Below are 22,596 nucleotides of genomic sequence, written 5' to 3'. Positions count from 1 at the left end.
ACTGTCTTTGAAAAGCTCTCTCCTGGAGAACAGGAGAGGTGCATGAGGACTGGAAGAAAGCCAGTGTCTTCACAGAGGGCAAGAAAGAAGACCCAAGTAACTACATGCTGGTCAGCCTCACCTGGAAAGCTGATTGGACAGTTTGTTCTTGGGGCTGTCTCACAGCATATAGAGGAAGAAGGGATTATCAGAAGTAGTCAGCATGGATTCATCAAGAGAAAGTCATGTTTGACCAGTCTGATAGCCCTTTACAATCTCATAATGGAAAGGATAGATGAGGGGAGGGCAGTAGATGTGTTCTGCCTGGAGTTCAACAAGGCTTCTGCCAAGCTTAGGAAGCATAGATTGGATGGTTGGACAACGAGGTGCATTGAGAACTGGCTAAACAACAGAGCTCAGAGAAGTGTGACCAGTAGGGCTGTATAGCTGGAGTCCTGTGGTTAGTGGTGTTCCCCAGGGGTCAGTACTGGATCCAGTTCTGTTCAACATCTTCATCAATGACCTGTACAAAGGGTCAGAATGTGCTCTCAGCACGTTTGCCGATAGCACAAAACAGGGAAGGGAGTCTGCCACACTGAGTACCACTGAAAGGAGACTGCCTCCATTCTCTTAACAGCCACCCTTCAGATATTTGTAGACATTGATAATAGCCCTCTCAGACTTTCCTTCTCCAGACTAACCTCCCTTGACCTGCTAAGACACACTCTTCTTAATGTACTCTGACATACTATTGGCCACCAGGGCACATTGATGTCCCATGGATAACTTATCAAGCAGGTCCAAGGTCCTTCTCAGTGGAGCTTTCTCCAGCAGGTCAACTGCTAACCTATATTGGTGCTGGAGTTATTCCCTGCCAAGTGCAGGACTCTAATCCTTTTTGAACTTCATTGGGCTTGTTTGTGCCCAGCTGTCCAGGTCTCATTGCATGGCAGCACAGCCTGATGGCACATCAGCCACTCCTCATAGCTTTGGGGACACTGCAGCCTTCCATCTAGGCCATTGATGAACAGGCCAAACAGAACTGGACCTAGCACTGACCCCTGACATACCTGTCTCCTCCCTGCTCTCAGATACAAAAGCAAGCTATATCCAAGGGGAACCTCACACATAGTCAGAGGTGCTCAGTGGAACCAGTTCACAGTCACTTCATGGTCTTATTGTTCAGATCAGAGCAGCACAATAAGTAGATGAAGAAGCAAAAGGGTTAGAAGAGTGTTCTTCAAAAGCACAAATAGCTCTGACTTCTGTGACTTTTTGTTGTTGTTTTTTTCACAAAGATGTCAGCAATTGACAGATAACCATCATGTGAACATAGGATTTTGGTATCCTGTTCACAGAAGAGGCTGTTTACTGTGGAACAGCAAAGATGACATGGTCCCTGATCCTGTGCTGCACAATTAATCTATATTCAGACAGCCAATTGACTGGGATAGGAAGGCTACAGACAGATTTGTAACAGTTAAGTCATTTGCAAAACTCTTTTTTTTTTTTCTTGCCCTGACATTTTTAGTTAGAGATGTGCCTTGAATTTTCCTTTAGGAATGGTTTTCTCCAAAGTTACTGAAAAAAATTCCCTGTGCTTCTTTAGTTGTATACTGACAGAAAACCAGTAAGATTAGTAACTGCTAACCAGTGGGCATATTGATCGTTTGGGTATTTCCTTTGTTAGGTTTTAGGATGTCTTCCACTTGAATGAGTCTCAATTATCATGATGCACAGGGCTGAAATAATCTCTCCTACAATCAATTTGGCTTCAGGGTAGCTGTTTTGAAGCTAAGGATAGCCTGATAATAATCCTAGTTGATTACTCCTGAATTTGTATGGTGATGTTTGCAGACAGATAATACTCCTGTCTGCAAGTGTAATCCTTTATCACTAGTGTTTTATCAACTTACTGCATGCAGGGACAGGATCAGGGAATCACACTGCGAGATGCACCTGTCAGCCAGGCTAGATCCAGGTAGATAGACAGAACATGCATTGGACAACTGACAGGCTTAAAGGCATCATATTCCAAGGAGGTGCTTTCACCTTCTGCATGTTTGTTGTTTTTTTTTTTTTGCCTTCCCTTTCTATAATAATAAAATAAAAGTCCTTCTGTGGCTGATTTTAGCATATCTTACCCTATTAATATTAGGGTATCTTACCCTATTAAGGCTTTAGATGTGCTGCTTTTGTCTCTGAGGTCATGCAGAGTAACTGAGCAAACTAACACTAGTATAAAATTCTGAAGAAAATTAATGAGGAGACATGCTAGTTCCCTACTACAAATTGCAGTTTTTGTTGCATATCCTAGGTATTTTACATAAATAATTCTATACACTAACACATCTATTTAAATGGGACAACAAAACCATCTCCTTTTGCTGTTTCTCATTTTCCTGGCTCATGTGGGGTTAGAAAGAATAATAATAGCCTAATCAAACACTCAATAAAACCAATAAAGTCACTCAGTAAGTACTGTACAAATTATGAAAACATACATATTTAGTTAGGTAGCTTTCCTAAAACTGGTTACTAATAATGCTTTCACAGTTGCCTTCTGATACCACTTGGACTACTGAATGAATCCATTGAGTGTTACAGAAAGGAAATTATAGTTACTTGTTGAACAGTTATCCAAAATTCCAAGTTGTTTTGAGTTCCAGGAAATGGTAAAGTTTTGCTGGTGTTGGGCTTTTAAGCAGTCATTTATGAAGACTGACAAGACTCAATCAGTGGATTGACTCAGTGTTTCAGCCTAATAAGGGCAGCTGATCTATGTATTCAGAGAATCATAACCATAGAATGTTAGGGGTGGGAAGGGACCTCTAGAGATCATCATCCAAACTCCCTGCCAAAGCAGGATCTCCTAGGGCAGGCCACACAAGAATGCAACCAGGTGGGACTTGAAAGTCTCCAGAGAAGGAGACTCCACAGCCTCTGGGCAGCCTGTTCCTGGACAGCTGAGATGCTAATGCAGACAAGACAAAAGCATTTCCAAAAGCATTACAGGAAGCATGGTGAAGGAATTCTCATATGCTATTTCTTTTTTTCAGTTCAGTGCTAGTGCATAAGATTTTTCCAGTCTCTACTTGCTGTTAATGTGCCTTCCACACAGCACAAGCAATCATCAAGGACCTCTTTAGCTAACCGATGTAAGAACTACTCTGATTCTACCCACAGCTTATTCTCCAGGGACTTTCTTCCATGGGGCATGAACCACAACGCTGATTCACATCAGCTACAAGTTGCTAGAACAGACAAAGTGAGGTATCACGTTGTGGTTACTCAGAAGCAGTTTTGGCTCTGATTCAGCTCAAAATTTAAACACAGGGGCAAGTCTGTGTGCCAGAGCTCACATGCAACACAGTATAAGAAACACTTATGTATCCATTATAAAACAAAGACTTTCAAATGCCTTTTTTACAGCACTGGCTTTTTTATTGGTGTGTTTTGGGTTTTTTTAGGTGTGGTTTTTCTGTGCATGTTTTGTTTTATTGGTTTTTGTTTTGTGCTAGGGTTATTTTTGTGGGTTTGCTACCACAACTGCCTTTTTCTACTCCTTTCCCCCTCCCACCCCACTACTTTGTTGCTGTAACCAAACCAGCTACTCCCCACACAAACGGAGCCAGCACAGAGCAACAACCTATTGACTTGGCAAGATGCACACTAACTCATCAGAAGCTCAAAATGAATTATGTAATTATGTGAAAGATGTGTCATGTCTTTTGTAGTACAGCAAACTACTAGGTGTTCACTGCTAAGGAAAAAAAAAACAACAAAGAGAAAGAAAAAGTAAAAGGTAGAAAAAAGGAAGAAGTGCAAAAATGACACATGCTATTTTGCAGCTTGTTTCTGCTCTTTCAATGTCTTGAAAAATCTAAGACATTAGAAGAAATAAGCTCCTTGAGAAGCTTCCTGTTCCAAATTTATTCTGGACTGTTAACTCCAAGTCTTTTTATCTTGCATTAATAATCCCTTTGAAGTACAAATGTGGTGTTGTTTACTGCAAACTGTGAAACGTGGATTAATTTGGAGAAGCCCTTTTCATTCAGCAGTCTATAATTTATGTTCATTAGCTAACCTTTAAAACAGGACTTACGTGGGGTGCTCCTCCACAGCAACACACACCTGTAATTACGTACCCACCAAAGAGAAACAATTGTGCCCTAGCACGAGACAGTAGAGTGGTTAATTCAGAGCACCAAGAAGAACCACTCCAAAAACCTCTGATGAGTTGATGACACACAGAAAATTGTCAGTAGGAAAGTCCTTCTGCTCTCAGCAGTGTGTGTTTGGGTACAGTGTGAGTAAAGCACCTGATGTGATAAAAATAGTCATTAAAAACATGCATGCCAGAAACTATTAACTCAGAAACTCTGGCACCACAGTGCACCTTATGACTGCTTTCTTTGAGTATCAAAGCTGAATGTTGCTTCTCAGCAATGTTTGATTTTGAACATAAAAAAAAGATTAGCTATGGAGACATATCAGTAATTCGGAAAACAAAACCAAACAAAACAAGCCTTCCCCCTAACCTCCCTAAAAAGTGAAGAAAGGAGTACTTTTATTTTAAAATACATGCTTGAAAGACTTCTATGCAGAAATCTCATTGGATTATCCTAACTCAGCTGTACTCCACCTGAGTTTACCCTCACCAAAAGGCCTGTCATGTTTTGTTAAGCCTGATACCGCTGGTTTTTCCACTGTGAGAGCTGGTGTCTGGTATTTCTACTACACCTATGACATTTTTGGTAAAGAATTACCCAGCAAGTAAACACTTTTTTTCTGTGGTACAGACAAAGATGCAGCAAAGCTGCCACTTATTTTGTGAAAAGATGTATGGTTTGTAGTAAATTGGATGCGCAACAAGCAGCTACTGGGCCTCACACTCAGTAGTGACAGAGCTAGGGCACAGAATCATAGAATGGTCTGGGTTGGAAGGAACCTCCAAATGTCATCTAGTCCAACTCCCTCTGCAGTAAGCAAGAGCATCCTCAACTAGATCAGGTTGCCCAGAGCCCTGTCGAGCCTGACCTTGAATATGTCCCAGGATGAGGCCTTGTTGTCGCCTCAGCATAGCAGAAACCATAAAAGAGAAGTGCCTGCAGCACTTTTAATTAGCTCATCTTCCGGCAGCACTAGCAGGGCTCCAGCAGCCATTAATCAACATAAAACAAATGAGTCCCTATTTCTGTGACACTCACAGGGTACTGCTTTTTCCCACTTCTGCTGCCTTTTGCTGACCCACACCCACCCTGGAAGAACTCACGAGTAGGAGAGTAAAAGGATTCCTTTGTGTAGGAATGGCACAACCAGAGATCCTTCCAACTTTACTTACTCTACACCTGCACATTATTTATCTCTACTCCAGCACACAGGTGGAGTGAGAGAAGAAACACAGAAATACCACCAGAGGACAAGAGATAATGAGCTTGGAAAGATGCAGATGTTGACAACAGGCTCAGATGGTGCCTGTGCACCCACATGGTGCTCAAATCCCTTGGTCAGGGTACCAGAAGGGCTTTGACAGAGAAGTGTCATCTTCTAAGCTGAGTGCTATCAACACTCGCTCTGAAAGTACAATGATGTTTAGCTTGGCTTGAACTGCTTTCATGCTCAAGTTTCACAGCTGTAGAAACTGCAATGCCATCAACCCACACTGTCTTCTTCATCCCATAATACAGATACAGCAAACTGAGATATGGCAGAATAGAGATGCAGCAAATTTATTGCCAACAGAGGTGTTGGGGTTTGGTTTGAGCAAGAGGGGACATGGGTCCCAGGAACACCTGTGCAAGCCAGGCCTTGAAGGACTTTCTGTTATTAATATAGCAATGGAGTAGGAGTTGTGGAAAAGTTCTGATGCTTGGTATGCTGAAGTCAAGCTGCCCCTGAGAAGGAAGGCAAACAAGATAAGGAGTAGGCGAAGATCTGGGAAAAAGAGCAATTAGAAAATTCCACAGAGTAGTGAAAACAATGATGTAACCTTTTAGAAAGTAACCAATAGCATGTGTTAAATTAGAATAGAATTAACTATGTATAAGACTATAAGTAATGAGGTGTGGAACAATAAAGTGGGATGATTATTATCACTCATATTGAGTGCTGTCGTCCCTGTCTCCATTCTCGTCACAGAGGTATTTTACTTTTTCTCCTGATGCCATGTGCCTGTAGGTGGAAGGCCTGCTGTGGCATGACCAGGTGGTGGGGGCTGATACCACTGAGTGATGGACTGTGACCTCACGTTCCTTGTTGCTTAGCTTCAGGATTCAGCACAGCCTGGGCCAGTCTGGCTCATGCCTGGACCCTTGCTGAGCAAGTCTGCTGTGTGGAGCTTGGAGCTGGAGCAAGACTTCTAGTGGTACTGGACTCTGCTTTGAGGGCTGCTGTCGGCAGCTCTGGGTGGTGTCCCAAAGCCACAGACTGTTTCCTGGCCCTGTCTGATTCAGGCAGTGAGGCACTAAGAGACATTCCTGCAGCAGCAGAGGTGAGTTGTGTGGGGAAATGTACCCCTGAGGCAGCCGTGGGGTGGACAATATGGCTTATGGAGCTGTGATGGTCCTTCTTGAGGGGTCTGGGCATTTCTGCCTCTCCTCCCCAGGGCAGCAAGTGACTGTGGCCTCTCTCTTTTGCAGTGTGTGACACCAGGGAGGGAAGCAGATTCTTTGCCATCAGCTCACCCTGGCCTGATGCAAGAAGCCAACATGGCTGAGGAGACAGCACAGACCTGCCCCATCTGCCTTGGTGCTCAGACTGGTGCTGGCATTGTCCAACCGTGCCAGCATCAGTTTTGCCTGGGCTGCATCCTCCAGTGGGCAACTAAAACATCCAGCTGCCCACTCTGCAGAGGACAGATGGCAACAGTGAGTTTTTCTCTGCAGGGAGAAGATGACTATCTAAACCATGTCATCAGTTCCCCCACACAGCCATCCAGCCCCAGAAGCCAGGCAGGCAGAGCTCCCAGCTATGTGGGCAACAGCTGCCCCCATCACTCCGTGGTGTCCCCTCCATCCACTCAACAGAGGACGCCCTTTCTGAGAGAACAGGGGGCTGCAAGGATACCAGCCAGGGCTACTCTGGGTGGCCTCCTGCCTGAGAATTGGGCAGTCCTTTTCCGGGACAATCAGCAGCTCCTCTCCCCTGTGCTGCCCTGGCTGCACCGTCTCCTGGAGACTATATATGAGGGACAGTGGTGGCTGGCAACAGCCATAGAAAAGGTGATGCTGCAAGGGCTCTGCTTGTATGGGCTGGACAGAGAAGCCCTGGTCCACCACATGCAGCCTTTTCTGAAGGAACACACAGCACGAGTGGTCCATGGACTCATTGGTGTCATCCAGCGCTGGTGCACCGAGGAGGCCAGAACACTGCTGCGCTCCTACACTGCTGGCCAGAACAGACCTGTAGCCAGTCACAGCCCCACCACCTCCCACATGGGGAATCCTGACCCTGAGCTGGCCTCCACCAGCAGCTCTGCAGGTTCTATGGTACATAAAGCATCCACATCTGCTTCTGTCATTGCAGAGCAGAAGCAGCCCCAGGAGGAGCTGGGGCAGGTGCCAGCAGCAGGTCCCTCTGCCCAACGTTGTAGCCACAATGGCTCCACTCCTGGCCAAGGCAGGGGCTGCTCACGCAAGAGCACCCGACGTCCCACAAAAAGGAGAGCCTCCAGCAGCCAGGACTGCCCCCAGCCCCGTAAGAGGCCACCCTCTCAGCGGCACTAGCAGTGCTCTGCCAGCCATTAGTTGAGAGCAAGCAAATTAACACCAATCTATGGAAGCTGATGAGATGCACCCCAGAGCCCTGGGGGAATAGGCTGATGCAACTGCCAAAATGCTCTCCGTGGCTTTGGAGAAGTCCTGGCAGTCAGGTGAAGTCCCTGGTGACTGGAAGAAGGGAAAGATTACACTCATTTTGACATGAGCCAGCAATGTGCACTTGGAGCCCAGAGGACAAATGTATCCTGGGCTGCATCAAAAGGAGTGTGGCCAGCAGGATGATGTAGGTGGCTCACTATGGTGAAACCCTACCTGGAGTACTGCATCCTGCTCTGCAGCCCTCTGCACAAGTACATGGACTTCTTGGATTTGGTCCAGAGAAAGGTCACAAAAATGATCAGAAGGATGGAACACCTCTCCTGTGAGGAAAGTCTGAGAGAGTTGCAGTTCAGCCTGGAGAAAAGAAGGCTCTGGGGAGACTAAATTGCAGGCTTTCAGTACTTAAAGGGGTTCTACAGGACAGATGTGCACAGAACAGGGCCAGCTGCGACAGAACAAGGGATGATGGTTTTATACTCAAAGAGGGAGATTCAGCATAGATACATTGAATATTTTTTTTTCACAATGAGGGTGGTGAAACACCAGCATGGGTTGCCCAGACAGGTGGATGCCCCATCCCTGAGAACTTGCCAGGTGAGGCTGGACAGGGTTTTGAGCAACCTGAACTTGCTGAAGATGTTCCTCCAGTTTAAGGAGGTTGCACTAGATAACCTTTAAAGGTCCCTTTCCAACTCAAAACTGTCCATGATTTATGAAAACCATCAGTTTTTGCCTGAGCTGGTTCTCATCTGATCTGCCCTTGGATCTGACAATGGTAACACAAAGGCCAGCTCTAACACAAGGAAGGAGAGAAGACTCTCCAGTGAGTGGTGATAGGAAAGACAGAATCATTATTTCCAGATTCAGACTGCATTCATCTTGGCTCAATGTGATTGTGGAACTATACCTTAATTAATTTGGTTTTTGGTGTTTTGTTTGTTGGTTTGTTTTAGCCAATTATGGAAGATATTGGCTGAAAGGTCCAGAGATGGAAAAAATGTCTTTTCACAAAGTCACACATATGGCAGCACTTCTTAAACCCTAGGCTCAAAGTACAAGAACAACTCTTCCTTTTCTCTTTGTAGTTTTTGTCTGTTGTGCTACACGTGCCTACAAACCTGTCAGTCAATCCACAGGGTTCAGAGCACCCTAGAGCAGCACACAAAGTAGCATATTGTGTAATAGGAGTGTTGGCTTAAAAACAGCACATAAACATATCATTTGTCACTGCAGGGTTAGATTTTTCTCTTAATTTTATGGGAAGATCTGGAATAATTCCGCTGACTGAATTAAAAAAAAGAGTGCCTCAGATTCAGGTTAGTGTCAACAGTGCAGCTCTGAATCATAAAACACAGAAAGCTATAGTTACAGTCATTACACAAAACTCAGTGTGTAATTTCCTAAGCATGTTTAAATTTGAAATCTTTTGTCACTCAGACCATAAAAGGTTTTTGCAAATAATACCTAGAATTGCTTCCTAGAAGGGAAATTAAAAAAAGAAAGAAAATTAAAACAAACCCAAACCCAAAACAACATCAACAAAATCAGAATTTAATGATTAGGTTAATGTATTAAATACTCATCTTTTTACTAAGTAGACTGCTGCCTGGTCAAGCACTAGAAATACCATTTAGAACGGGGGCTCTCTATAGAGATGAAAAAAAAAGTCCCATTTAGATGGTTACTTTAAAGCAGCTCCAAATATTGGATGAAAGTGTTACCAGAAGCCAGTCATGCTCTGAAAGCAATGGAAGCTTTTATACTGAGAATAATGGAGAACAAAGACAAGAAAACCTTACTGTCTTTGCTTATCCTGCAGATGGAACTCCATCCTCATAAAGGCAATTACCAGCTCCACCATTTTTACACACTCAGCTCCTCTGACTGCCATCACTTCCAGCCTCAATGCTATCCACTTGCTATCACTGTTGATTGTCTCTGCATTGAAATGAAACCAACATTTTAACAGTTATCAGAACAGCACATGTAAAAAGTATCCTCCTCTTTTTTTTTTTTCCCATTCCAGTGCTATTATTTCTGTTCTCATGAACAAAATGTTTATTAAAAAACTGGACTTTTGGAAAAAAAAGAAAAAAAAAAGGTCAGTGTGTTCACAGGATGTGACTTATAGAAAGAAAGGCTTCTGGAAAATTAGCAAAGCAGATTGCCACATTCTGCTGTCTTTTACCCCTGTCCTCAGAAATTTCACTGCCATCAATAGTTTCCAAAGTTATGTAGGAATCTGCTGGGATTCTGACTGGTTTTTAACACACTTTTAGATATTTCTGAAAAAGCACAAAAGATAATCTTTGCTCTGTAAGAGAACACTACCTTGGGTAACAAGAAAAGCTTACAAAGTGGCATATACTGGTATTTCTGCAAACAGATTTGTGCATCTGACAATTCCTAATAGATGTGAGAGGAGCCAGAGTACTCAAAACCATGCAAATTACTGCTTCCTACTTGGCCAGGTCCTCCTTGCACAACACTTCCCACTGCTCATTGACACAGTATGAATGCTTGACCTTTCCACAGTGCTGTTAACTGGGTGGCCATGGAGAGATTAAATATATTTGCATTTGCCACCTCAGTTTTTTTCAAGAACATGAGTTTCAGAGCAAGTCCTGCACACATTCTCAGACCTTCTGCAACCTTGCATATACTTGTACAGCTAAAATGCCAAATATTTATTTTGTAAGCATTATTTTTTTTTTTGCCTTATCTCTCCTCTTTAGAGATACAACTTAGGGGTATGTTAGTGAGTGATGCTCATTTGTGAGAAAAAAAGAGCTAGGTTCACAACTCCCACAGGCTTTTTTTTTTTTTAAGGAAAAAAAAAAAAAAAAGATTAGAAGAAGGCATCTTGGCAACCTTGGTCCTTGAAGTGAATTACACCATGCTCAGACCTCCAGATTTCACATTGAAATCACACCACATTCTCAGGCACGTTGTGGTGTTTTTTTTCCAGATAACTCTAACACAAGGCACAGTGATGCAGCAGGCAAATTAAAATGCACAGATCTTTAGAAATCAAAACAAGATACTGCAATTCACGTGGATCGGTGCTGAGAAATTCGGAGCAGACTTGGCTGCATCAGCAACTAACTTGCCCAGCTAAGTGCTTTGCACTGAGATTTGGACACAAATCTCTAAGGCCTCTAAATCAGAAGGCTCTTAAATGACTGAAGTAGGGCTGCTGTTGCCTCCACCTTTGCCTCTCTCTGACAGGCACCTTTCTGCTGGGCAGGGTGGGGAGGAACCAACACCACTTTGTGGTTTTATGCCTCTCTGGCATTAACTTTACTGCTTTTCAGAAGTTGCTTTTTTCTTCCCCAACCCTTTCTAGACATGCTGCTGTAGCTACCCTGATCCTCAAGTTTCAAGAGGATGAAGTGCAGCGGTAAACAGTTTCTGTAGTCAGCATGTCAAACCACACATCTGAAGCTGGTCACCAGCTACTGCTAAAAAAGACACACCATCCTCTTACACTGAGGAATGAAGGAGGAATTCTTATTCTTTGAAATACCAGAGAAACTTCTGCCATACCTGTAGCAGTACTCTAATCCTGTTGGTTAGCCTTTCTTTTGAGATGGAAGTAATGGAAAGTGATGTTTGTCAGAGAAGGTACCTCTCTTTAAGGGAAAATCAATTTTATGATGATTCATGCTGTGCTGAGCAGAAGAAATAAAAACTGTTTGTTTGTTGCCTTACATACAGCAGATTGTATTTCTTAAAAGTAAAAAAATCCCAACCCTGACTAATGGCCTCTTCTAGCAAGTTATATTAAAACCAGGTCTCAAGCTATATCTTAACTACAGAGAATACATAGAATACATAGAATACATAGAATAAACCAGGTTGGAAGAGACCTTCAAGATCATCGCGTCCAACCCATCAACCAATCCAACACCGCCCAAGCAACTAACCCACAGCACCAAGTACCCCGTCAAGTCTTCTCCTAAAAACCTCCAGTGATGGCGACTCCACCACCTCCCCAGGCAGCCCATTCCAATGTGCAATCACTCTTTCTGTATAGAACTTTTTTCTAACATCCAGCCTGAGAGCAACACCTCTTGCAAGCAGGGATGGAGTATTTGGTTGTAGAAGTTGAGAACACTTTAACCGAGATGAGACATTCTATGAAGCAGTCCTGAAGACAATTGATCTACCCTAGCAGCGAAGGGGAACAAGTGTTTGAATCTCTGTTTCAGAGTCCAGACTAGCAGGCTGCTAGTTCCATGTGAAATGCACAGTGCTTCCACACTTCTCATTTTCAGCAGCAGAATTCATAAAGTGACAGCAAAGTAAATCAGTGAACACCAGCTTAAGAGAGACAGGAATTCCTGTTTTGGTCTTCCTTTTGTGTGTATCGAGGATGAGCTTGTTGCTGGATGCTAGATGCTGAACGAGCAGCAAGCTCTGCTCTTGTTACTACTCTTGGTTCATGTCACATCCTTTGCAAACACTGGTGAATTCAGGCTCACAACAAATACTTCTGTCACGTGATAAATATTCTTGTATTCGACATAGGAAAACTCATGAAGAGATCTGTTCCCCAGAGGTAAGAAACCCACGGCAGAAAACAGAAAGCAAGGCTTTAACCAACAGGTTGCACATTACTTATCTTGTAAAGAATGCTTTGTGCTGGGCATCACTGGCAGGTTTTGGTAGCAGGGAGGCCATAAACTGCCCTGTGCCATTTACAGCTACTTCCAGTTGACCCTGACGCTGCTGCAATAAACCATCACATACCAAAACTTCAGCCAGTCAGAAAAGCACATGGTGGCTCTGCTCACATATTTAAGAAAGCAGCAACAACTACAAGGAGAAGACAAGTGGCTGGTGGCACTATTTGGGATGTGGTTGCATACATACTCTTGGAAGGAAGTGCCCTGTGCCAAAGCAGGCACACCCCTGAAGGGACTATTGAATATGGGCAACCCACACCAGAGCTTTAGCGACGACAGAGAATGGAATCAATACAGCTGATCAATATGATCTAGTATTGTTCCTTTATTGCTTCAGTATATTATTTGATTATAATGCAAGCATAGTACAGAGCAGACAGTAGAGCTGACTGGCTAGTATCAAGTGCATAGAGGAAAGTGTGCGGTAAGAAAACCTTTACAACTTAGATCAACGTGGAGGGCATGGCTGGCATGGCTTCATTGGCCCCTCAGGAGTGACCACACACTAGTACTATAGATTGTTGGTTAAACCAGTAATAACACGCAAGATTGTTGATGCATGTGTGCATCCTGTTATTCTGAGATAACTCTCTGTGTTTATAGCTACTGGTGTCCTGCTTTGGTTACACGGTGCAGGCACAGCACTATTCTGCTATACTGCTAGCTACTTCTGCACCCATGCTGGACACGGCCTACCACCATGTCAGGCTCTAGGCCTACACTGCCAGATTGCTCACACTGCTTATTGCAACCATTACCACAAGAGCAGGCACACTACATAGGGACTGTTTCCTACCATAAACTCCTGATGCAGTGGAGGAAAACAAGAAGAATGAAGCAGGACACACATCACTGGTCTCTTACCAAGGGGATTAGGAGTCTAACAGGTAGCAAAGCCAGAGAGACCTGGAAGTGGGTTAGAAAAGATTTTTATTGAATTAGAGCCTGGGGAAAGCAGGTGTTTCTTCACCAAGTGTTTTGTTTGTCTTTATTTTTTTTTCTCAATACCTAGAATTATACTCAAAGGTTTGTTACTTGGCAATAAATCGAGTAAAATTCCCTTACCAAGACTGGTTTGCTCACGCCATCACTGGAGGTTTTTAGGAGAAGACTTGACGGGGTGCTTGGTGCCGTGGGTTAGTTGTTTGGGTGGTGTTGGATTGGTTGATGGGTTGGACGCGATGATCTTGAAGGTCTCTTCCAACCTGGTTTATTCTATGTATTCTATGTACCATGTGCTTACAAAGTACTCTGGCATATTTCTGTAGTCCTGCATACTATGACATCCATTGTTAGAGAGAAGGGATCACAGGAAGGAAGTAGAGGGGCTGCCATTTGAACAGCAAGTTACTGTGCTGAGACAGCTGCAGGAAGATTGCCACTAAAAAGCACATTTAAAGTTTTTAAAACACCCTATACAAGCAGTCACCTACAAAGGTTGAGGGTGGGATGGATATAATAGGCAGCACTCCACTAGTCAGCTTTGGCCATGGGAAGAGGCTCAGAAGGTGAACTACTGGCAGTGGGAAACAAAGCCAGTCACACAGGGAGCCAGGACAAAGCAGACACCACTTCTTAGAATTCAAACCTTAAATTATTTCCTGATAGCCACCCCATGGAGGCATGCCTTAAAGGTCTTTGGAGAGTTCTTACCATGCAGACTGCCCTGTCTGCCTGTTAGCTACAGGAAAGGGCAGATATGCTTTCAGATTTCTTTTCCCCCAGATTAACCAATTGGACATGCAGTTTTTTCCTTGGGACCACCTGAGGGGTCAGTGAATATGCCAGTTTCCTTTTTTGTCCCCACATAAAACAGCTCTACTTAAGACTTGGTGATGTGTCAAATTAAAATAGTGATGAGGATGGGAAAAAAAGATTCACAGCATTTTAAACTGTAGCTCCCTCTTTGCCTGCAGAAACAACAAGTCATGCAACTCCTGAATAGGAGGGGGAACCTTTGCCTCTTTTGACTTTATGACTGTTGCATTGGGTTGCAAAAAGCTGACACAATCTTTTTAAAATAAATATAAATCTTGCAGGCTAATATTACTATTCATCTACAGCCTGCTTCCTCAATTATTCCCCCTTCTTGAAGCTATGTTGATAAATCAGTTGCCTTCCTGTCTATTAAAGCATGTGGCAGTCTGTTTACACAATCAAATTTTGGCCCATTTTCTAATTAAGGGAGATAATGTGGGCTCATTTCCTGCCATGGTGAACCTAGCCAGGGCACACGTCGCCCTCAACTACAGCAATAAAGTTCAAGATTATTTATAATGTCTGCTTTTGTCTGGCAACTCCTCCCCTTCCCTCTGCCCAGCTGAAGTCAAAAATACAGACATACAATTTTCTTTCTGCGCTTCCACACTGTTGATACCCACCCAATTCAAGGACAGGAAAATGGAATCATAGAATCAGTCAGGGTTGGAAGGGACCACAAGGATCACCTAGTTCCAACCCCCCTGCCACAGGCAGGGACACCTCACACTACATGAGGCTGGCCAAAGCCTCATCCAGACTGGTCTTAAACACCTCCAGGGATAGGGCCTCAACCACCTTTCTGAGCTTCTGATTACTGGTAACTTCCAGACTGGATTTGCTCACCTTCTTGCCAGCAGCTAGTAAGAAATCTCAATTTGATTCTCACCAGAAAAAGAACAAAGAAGTAGCTTGCTACTTATTAACCCAATCTCCCCCTTTTTCATCCTAAAACTGATACAGCTTACCCTTTGCCTACAGAGATGAAGCTCCCAGAAAGGCAAACCTCACCACACTTCAAATTGTTACTGTTCTAATTACAATGATGCTATGCCAAGTGATTATTCTGGTTATATTCTACACTTCTACATACCATTCCATGATATTTTCCACAAGTAAAATGTCTGGGTTGTTGTTTTTTTTTTTAATGTCTGTAACATCATCTCCCTTCAAATCATATTTAAAAATATATTAATACCTTTTTAAATGTACATTACTTTTACTTGCAAAAAGGGGAGGGACAAAATGAAGGGAAAATTATCATCCAGAGATGTAATATTTAAAACTTTAATTGGAGAAGAAATATTACTGTAAACAAGTGTGGGGGGGGTAAGAGGCCATTTTCATTGAAATTTTATGATTTGTAGACAACAAAAGTATTTATTAAAATAGTTTCTCTCTCTTTCCCCCCCCCCCCCCCCCTTTAGCATCACAGAACTGCTGGAAGCAGTTGTGCTTTGGTTTTTTTAATAATTACTTAACAGTTATTCACATGATGTGAATGAAAATCCTTCGAATTACATGGTTTAATTTGAAGGATTTACTCTGCACAGTCTTTGCACAAAGCAGGTGGAGCTTTGCTGACATGGTGCCTACCCTGTGCAGGTGAAACCTTTTTCTGGGAAGCCTTGTACCACAGTGAAATTAATAATATCTTACCCAGTGATGAGCCTAAGGATAATTTTCTGAAGGCTTCAGGGTAAGAACCAGCCTGTCCCACAGCCTAGAGAGAGATCTTGTGTGGGCCAACAGTGTGTGGTGTCAGCCAGCATGTATAGCAGGGTGTGGGAAAGGGCACACAGGAAGGAATGGAAGCTCTGCCTGCTCAACAGGCAAGTCCTATTGGTGGTCATTACCTTCTTGGAAGAAGCTCAGCCATGGTCTCCATATTCTCCACACTTGCCAGAGTGGATGTGGGAACCAAGGAGGAGCTCCCATGGAAACATGCAGCCATCCTGGTCAAAGGCTGCAGGGAGTGCCAGAGCCTTTTACTGGTAACCAGTGGCAGTTACAAGAACTGCTGAGTGCATTGTGAATAGCTGGGCAACCTGCTCAGCCTCGTGGCAGGGCTGAAAGAGGAGGCAAAAGGCTAAGGAGCCTCAGGGAGGCTGAACAACAGCTAGACTGGTGGAGCCAGGCACTGCCCTCCTTGAAAGAGAAAAGGGGACAGCCACCAGAAAGTACCCAGGATCAAGGGGTCCCTGTATCCTGCCCCTGACAGTCCAAAGGCAGAAGAGTGAATGGAGACAAGTTCATGGTCACAGCAGCAGCTGAATTCCCTCCATGCCCACCCCACCTACCCAGGTGTCTGTGAACAATAGGTATGAGGCTCTGGTTGAGAAAGACCAGATAAATGCTGATCTGGATGGTGGGTAATCTACACCAGAGGTATCTTTACAGTCAGAAACGCCAACTGCCTGTATCAAATGGCCACATTCACAAGGCAGACCTGTTCCATAATCTTGCCTGGCACTGAGGTCAGGCTGACAGGCCTGGAATTCCCTGGCTCATCCAACCGGCCCTTCTTGTAGATGGGCACCACGTTGGCCAGCTTCCAGTCATCTGGGACCTCTCCAGTGAGCCAGAACTGTTGAAAAATGATGGAGAGCAGCTTGGCCAGCACATCTGCCAGCTCTCAGCACCCTAGGATGGATCCCATCCAGTCCCATGGACCTGTGGGGATCCAAGTGGCTGAGCAGGTCTCTAACTACTTCCTCCTGGATCACAGGGGAACTATACTGCTCCCTGACTCCATCTGCCAGCTCAGGAGGCCAGCTGTCTGGAAGACAACCAATCCTGCTATTAAAAATTGAGGCAAAGAAGGTGTTTAGTACCTCTGCCTTTTCCTCATCTTTTGTTACAATATTCCCCTCCATGTCCACCAAGGAGTGGAGGTTCCTTGCCCCTCCTCTTGCCATTAGTGTATTTGTAGAAGGATTTTTTGCTGTCCATCACCGCAGTGGCCAGGCTAAGCTCTAAATGGGATTTTGCCTCTCTAATTTTTTTCCCTACATGACCTAGCAACATCCTTAAACAATTAATGGGTAACCTCTCCCTCCTTTCAAAGATGATACACCCTCTTTTTTTCCCTTAGTTCTTTTAGAAGTTCACTGCCCATCCAGGCTGTCTGTCTGCCCCGGCGGCTCCTCCTCTGGCATATTGGCACAGCCTGTTCCTGCACCTTCAAGAGTTCCTCCTTGAAGTAGGTCCAGCTCTCCTGGACCCCTTAGTTTTTAAGAGCTGTTTCCCAAGGAACCTTCTGAGTTAGTTCCTTGAGTAACCCGAAGTCTGCCCTCCAGAAGCCCAGAGTGGAGGTTTTCTTGCTGCCCCTCTTAGCTAGACTGTGTATTGAAAACTCAATTATTTCATGGTCACTGGACCCCAGACAGCCTCCAACCACCACATCTCCCACCAGCCCTTTTCTGTGTTTGTAAAAAGAAGGTCAAGCAAAACCTTACCCCTGGTAGGCTCACAGCAGCTGGAATAAGAAGCTATCCTCCATACACTAAGAACCTTCTAGACTGCCTCCTCTCTGCTGTGTTAAGTTCCCAGCAGATATCAGGCAGGTTAAAGTCACCCAGAAGAACAAGGTCTGGTGATCTTGAGGCAGACTCTAGCTGCCTATAGAATAATTCATCAACCTCTTCATCCTGGTTGGTGGTCTATAACAGACTCTAACCAAGATGTCTGCCTTGTTTGCCTTCCCTCTAATTCTCACCCACAGGCACTCAACCTGATCATCCTTAATCCCTAATTCCATGACATCTAGTGCCTCCCTGATGTACAGGGCCACCCCTCCACCCCTTCTGCCTCGCCTGTCCCTCCTGAACAGCCTGTAACCATGAATTATGGTGCTCCAGTCATGTGAGTTGTCCCACCAGATTTCTGTGATGGCAACTACATTATAAATTTCCTGCTGTAACAAGGCTTCCAGCTCCTCTTGTTTGTTAGCCATACTGCGTGCATTAGTGTACATGCACTTCAGCTGGGCTGCTGGTTTCACCCCTGACTCCAGTTTACCATCTTCAGACTCCTGTCTGGGGGGACTGGTTTCAGCCCCTTCCCCCTTCAAATGTAGTTTAAAGCCCTGTCAATGAGTCAAACCAACTCCCTTCCTAGAACCCTTTTCCCTCTGTGGGATAGGCTGTTCTCATGTGCTAGGATCTTTCTCCCCCTCTGGGATGGATGTACTCCATCTGTTGCTAGCTGACCTAGTTCCATAGGAAGTTCCCCAAGATCAAAACACCCAAAATTCTGTTGGTGGCACGAGCCCCTGAGCCACTTGTTAATTACACCTGCTGTCCTGTTCCTTTCAGTATTGCTTCCTGCAACTAAGAGTATTGATGAAAAAATTACCTGTGCCCCTGACCCCTCAACCAGTTCTCCCAGAGCCCTGAAGTCCTTTTTGATTGCCTTTGGACCTCTGGTTTCAATCTCATCTAGATGACCTCTAAAGGGCCCTTCCAGCCCAATGCATTCTATGATTCTGTGATGCTGAGATGCAAAAGGAATGCACACATCAGTTGGAGCACGTTCCTAGATTGTTCTGCTAATGGACTTGGGCCACCTCTTGCACCACTCTGGACCCAATTCTTTGTCTATCAGCAGATGGAATATTGATAACCATTGCTGTAAGAATATTGCTAACCACCACCAGAAACATTAAATCCTTTCTGTGCTCTCTGTATTCCAAAGCAAGCAAGGATCTTGTGGCAGCTTCAAGATTGCCTCTCCTCCTACCTCTGGTATATCCTGCCTTATATTTTGCTTCTGACACATCCCCAGCATTTAACAGCTACAGTTAACCTAGGATCACTATTCTGCCAGGGAAGTTCTCTTTTTCAGGGCCTCCTTCTATTCCTCAGGACACATGTAGATGGCATATGAAGTTCTCCTGTCTAAAAAGAAACCACAGACACATTGCAGGTTATCAATACAGTATGCCAAATGCAGTGCCTTTCAGTGTCCTTGTGAACTGCTGAGGATGAGACCATCCATTTGTCTGACTTTACAGGCTCTCCCTCAGTCAGCATAAATATATATATGTACCACACCTGAATCAGCTCCAGCAGCTGCAGGAAGACAGACAAACATCACTTTGCCACAATTTCAGAAGTGTTTCACACCAACTACATTATAGGACAACTGACAACTTGATGTGGTCCTAAGCAACCTTCTCCAGGTGACATTGCTTTGAGCAGGGATTTGGACTACATGATACCGATAGGTGTCAGCCAACCTCAGTCATTCTGTGATTCTGAGGGGAAAAAAAATATCTCAGTGGTTCTATCACTTCATCAATAAGCTGCACATGAAAGTATTTTCCAAACTTTGATCCACAGAGACTATTGCCCTGATCCTTTTTTTTAAAGTTGGCTAACTGCCCACAGAGAGGCTTTGTGCATCATCTGCTTTCTGACACCACCTGACTTTTCCTTCCCTGCTTACATTTTTATTTCATTTGCATTTTCAAACAACAGCAAAGGTGTTTCCATTTATGGAGCCTTACTTTTGGAAACAATGATTTTAGTTTTGATCTATTTTAGTCCAAGTGGAAGTATCTGGTTTTGCTACCCTGCTAATTGTTTGAATCTCTGTCTTACCTCATCTGTCTGACCTAGCACACCCTGGATCTAACACTTTCCAATACCTTCAAAAACACCTACTTAAATATTTAGAAAAAGAAAAATCACCTTTATGTAGACCACTATTCCCTTCACATACAGTCAAGTGACTGCCACGAGTACCACACTGTTACTGACCAGTGAAAAAAGACAGAATAAAATTATATTTAAATATACAAGAAGTATAGGAAGAAGCAGAAGAGAAATTAACTTTTTTCAAATGGAAGTGTTTCCCACCTTGTATTTTTCCGTGCAAAATACACTGCACTTTTATCTTTCTGCTGAGCACCTCCCAAATGGTGCAGCAGATGGAACAACAAGTCTATGGACAGAGGCAAGAGTTCATCCCTTTAAATTGCCCATGTTCAGGCATGGACCTCATTGCCAGAGGACACTCACAGCAACAAGCGTGGGAAAGGCTCAGTGGAGGGATGAGGAAAATTTCCTAGAGTTTTCCCCCCAACCCCGCACTTACCAAAGGCTCTAGCTCTCTGCGGTCTACGAGGTTGAGCTCTGTCACAAAGTAATAAAAATGCTTGTAACAGGTATTGATGTGGGCCTCAGCCCCCATGAGCATGATACGGTCAAAGTGATGGATGTAGACGTGGACAAACACTCGAAAAAGCCGGCAGAGTATCTTCTTGCACACCTGAAGGAAGTTCTTTGGGAAGGGAACACCTATGAATAGAAAAAGTAATGTGTGTCATAACCATCCTGTCATCCTCCAAAGACAAGAGGTTTGGAGCAAAGCATGAGTTTGTAACTGCAAACTTGCTTATGAATTCCTAGGTCTCCCTTCCCACCTAGAAGATCACTTGATTGTTTGCACCAGAGATAACCAAATACTTAGACAACTTTAATAGATCAAGACTGGCAGGTACTGAGTTTTTTCCCTGAATAATAAATAGAGAAACATCCAGTACTGTAACATCCAGAAATGTGGTTTTCCCTGTAGGACATGCTGTCCCATTACCATCAATGGCTTTACACCTTCAGATGGGTGTTCCCCATACTGATACAAACAGAGCTTGTCCTAGAAGTCATACACACTCTCCTGCTGCTCATCTTACTCAATGGTAGGATTTCACAGCATCAAATTTACTAGAGTTTTAAATAACTGACTGAAACACAGACCCTTTTACTTTCACCTTCCTCCCAGTTATGTGTACCAATGTGATGGCTCTTGTAAGAGAAAAACTCTTGAAGAGACACGGGGATGGCTCTTCCACAGTACTGTAGAAGTTACACCACTTTGCAGCCAAGGACTCCAAAGCAGCATCAAAAGCAACATTTGGAAGTAAACAGCTATGCTTCTACAGCATGGAACAAGTACGTCCTTCAGAATTGCCCTTGATTGAAGACTGATCTTGAATAGCATTGTGTACCACTGAGGTACTCCCAAAAACTTGAAGGGTTTGTCTCCTTCTATGATTGTGCCTCAGATATGATGACTTTCATGCCATGCTCAAAGCCTGCTGCTAATTTGCTTCATTCCACATCCCTTGATCTTCTGGTTATAGTTCATTATTTAGTCAGATTTTAAGTACCTACCTATAGTTACTGCTTTTAAAAAATACAACAAACAAACCTCACATCTAGGGAGTTCCATACTCCCTAAAAGCCTGCTTTATGCTCTCAATAAGAATAACAAGGTAGAGGTATTAAATTAACACTGCTGCAGGCTTTCCAGCTTTCAAATTTTAGTCTCCTGTTACATACACACAGAAGAGTGGGGAATTAACAGACAAGTTGCCTAATTTCACTGAAGATCTAGAATGAGAATTTCCATGCTGAAAATAGATTTTTTTATTACAGATTACTCAAATTATCAACTGTGCTTGTAACCAGTCTGGGTCCTGTCAATGGAAACAGCATCACAGTATCACCAAGGTTGGACGAGACCTCAAAGATCATCAAGTCCAACCTGTCACCACAGACCTCATGACTACACCATGGCACCAAGTGCCATGTCCAATCCCCTCTTGAACACCTCCAGGGATGGTGACTCCACCACCTCCCTGGGCAGCCCATTCCAATGACAAATGACTCTCTCAGTGAGGAACTTTCTCCTCACCTCGAGCCTAAACTTCCTCTGGTACAGCTTGAGACTGTGTCCTCTTGTTCTGGTGCTGGTTGCAACAGAGAAGAGACCAACCCCTTCCTGGCCACAACCACCCTTCAGGTAGTGTAGAGAGCAATGAGGTCTCCCCTGAGACTCCTCTTCTCCAGGCTAAACAATCCCAGCTCCTTCAGCCTCTCCTCATAGGGCTCGTGCTCCAAATCCTCACCAGCCTTGTTGCCCTTCTCTGGACACGTTGAAGTGTCTCAATGTCCTTCGTAAACTGAGGGGCCCAGAACTGGACACAGGACTCAAGGTGTGGCCTAACCAATGCAGAGTACAGGGGCACAATGACTTCCTTGCTCCTGCTGGCCACACTATTCCTAATGCAGGCCAGGATGCCATTGGCCCTCTTGGCCACCTGGGCACACTGCTGGCTCATGTTTACGCAGCTGTCATTCAGCATCCCTAGGTCCCATTCTGTTTGGCAGCTCTTCAGCCACTCTGACCCCCGCCTGTAGCTCTGCACGGGGTTGCCGTGGCCAAAGTGCAGCACCCGGCACTTGGACTTGTTGAATGCCATCCTGTTGGGTTCTACCCATTTGTCCAGTCGGTCGAGGTCCCTCTGCAGAGCCCTTCTACCCTCTAACTGACCAACATCTGCTCCC

The 22,596-nt window shown here is 44.3% G+C and overlaps 1 protein-coding gene across 2 annotated transcripts in view; it reads right to left on the bottom strand.

Annotated features, from left to right (window-relative positions):
- MOB3B (MOB kinase activator 3B) overlaps positions 1 to 22,596 on the bottom strand; it is a 108,852-nt gene that overhangs the window by 8,552 nt on the left and 77,704 nt on the right. For both annotated transcript variants that reach the window (XM_054177899.1, XM_054177900.1), the window contains exon 3: positions 20,345 to 20,547. In XM_054177899.1, the coding sequence (XP_054033874.1) occupies positions 20,345 to 20,547 (203 nt within the window). The remainder of the gene's footprint in view (positions 1 to 20,344; positions 20,548 to 22,596) is intronic.

Source organism: Dryobates pubescens, chromosome Z (genome assembly GCF_014839835.1).
Source record: "Dryobates pubescens isolate bDryPub1 chromosome Z, bDryPub1.pri, whole genome shotgun sequence".
Taxonomy (NCBI): domain Eukaryota; kingdom Metazoa; phylum Chordata; class Aves; order Piciformes; family Picidae; genus Dryobates; species Dryobates pubescens.
This window is presented reverse-complemented; position numbering and strand designations above follow the sequence as displayed.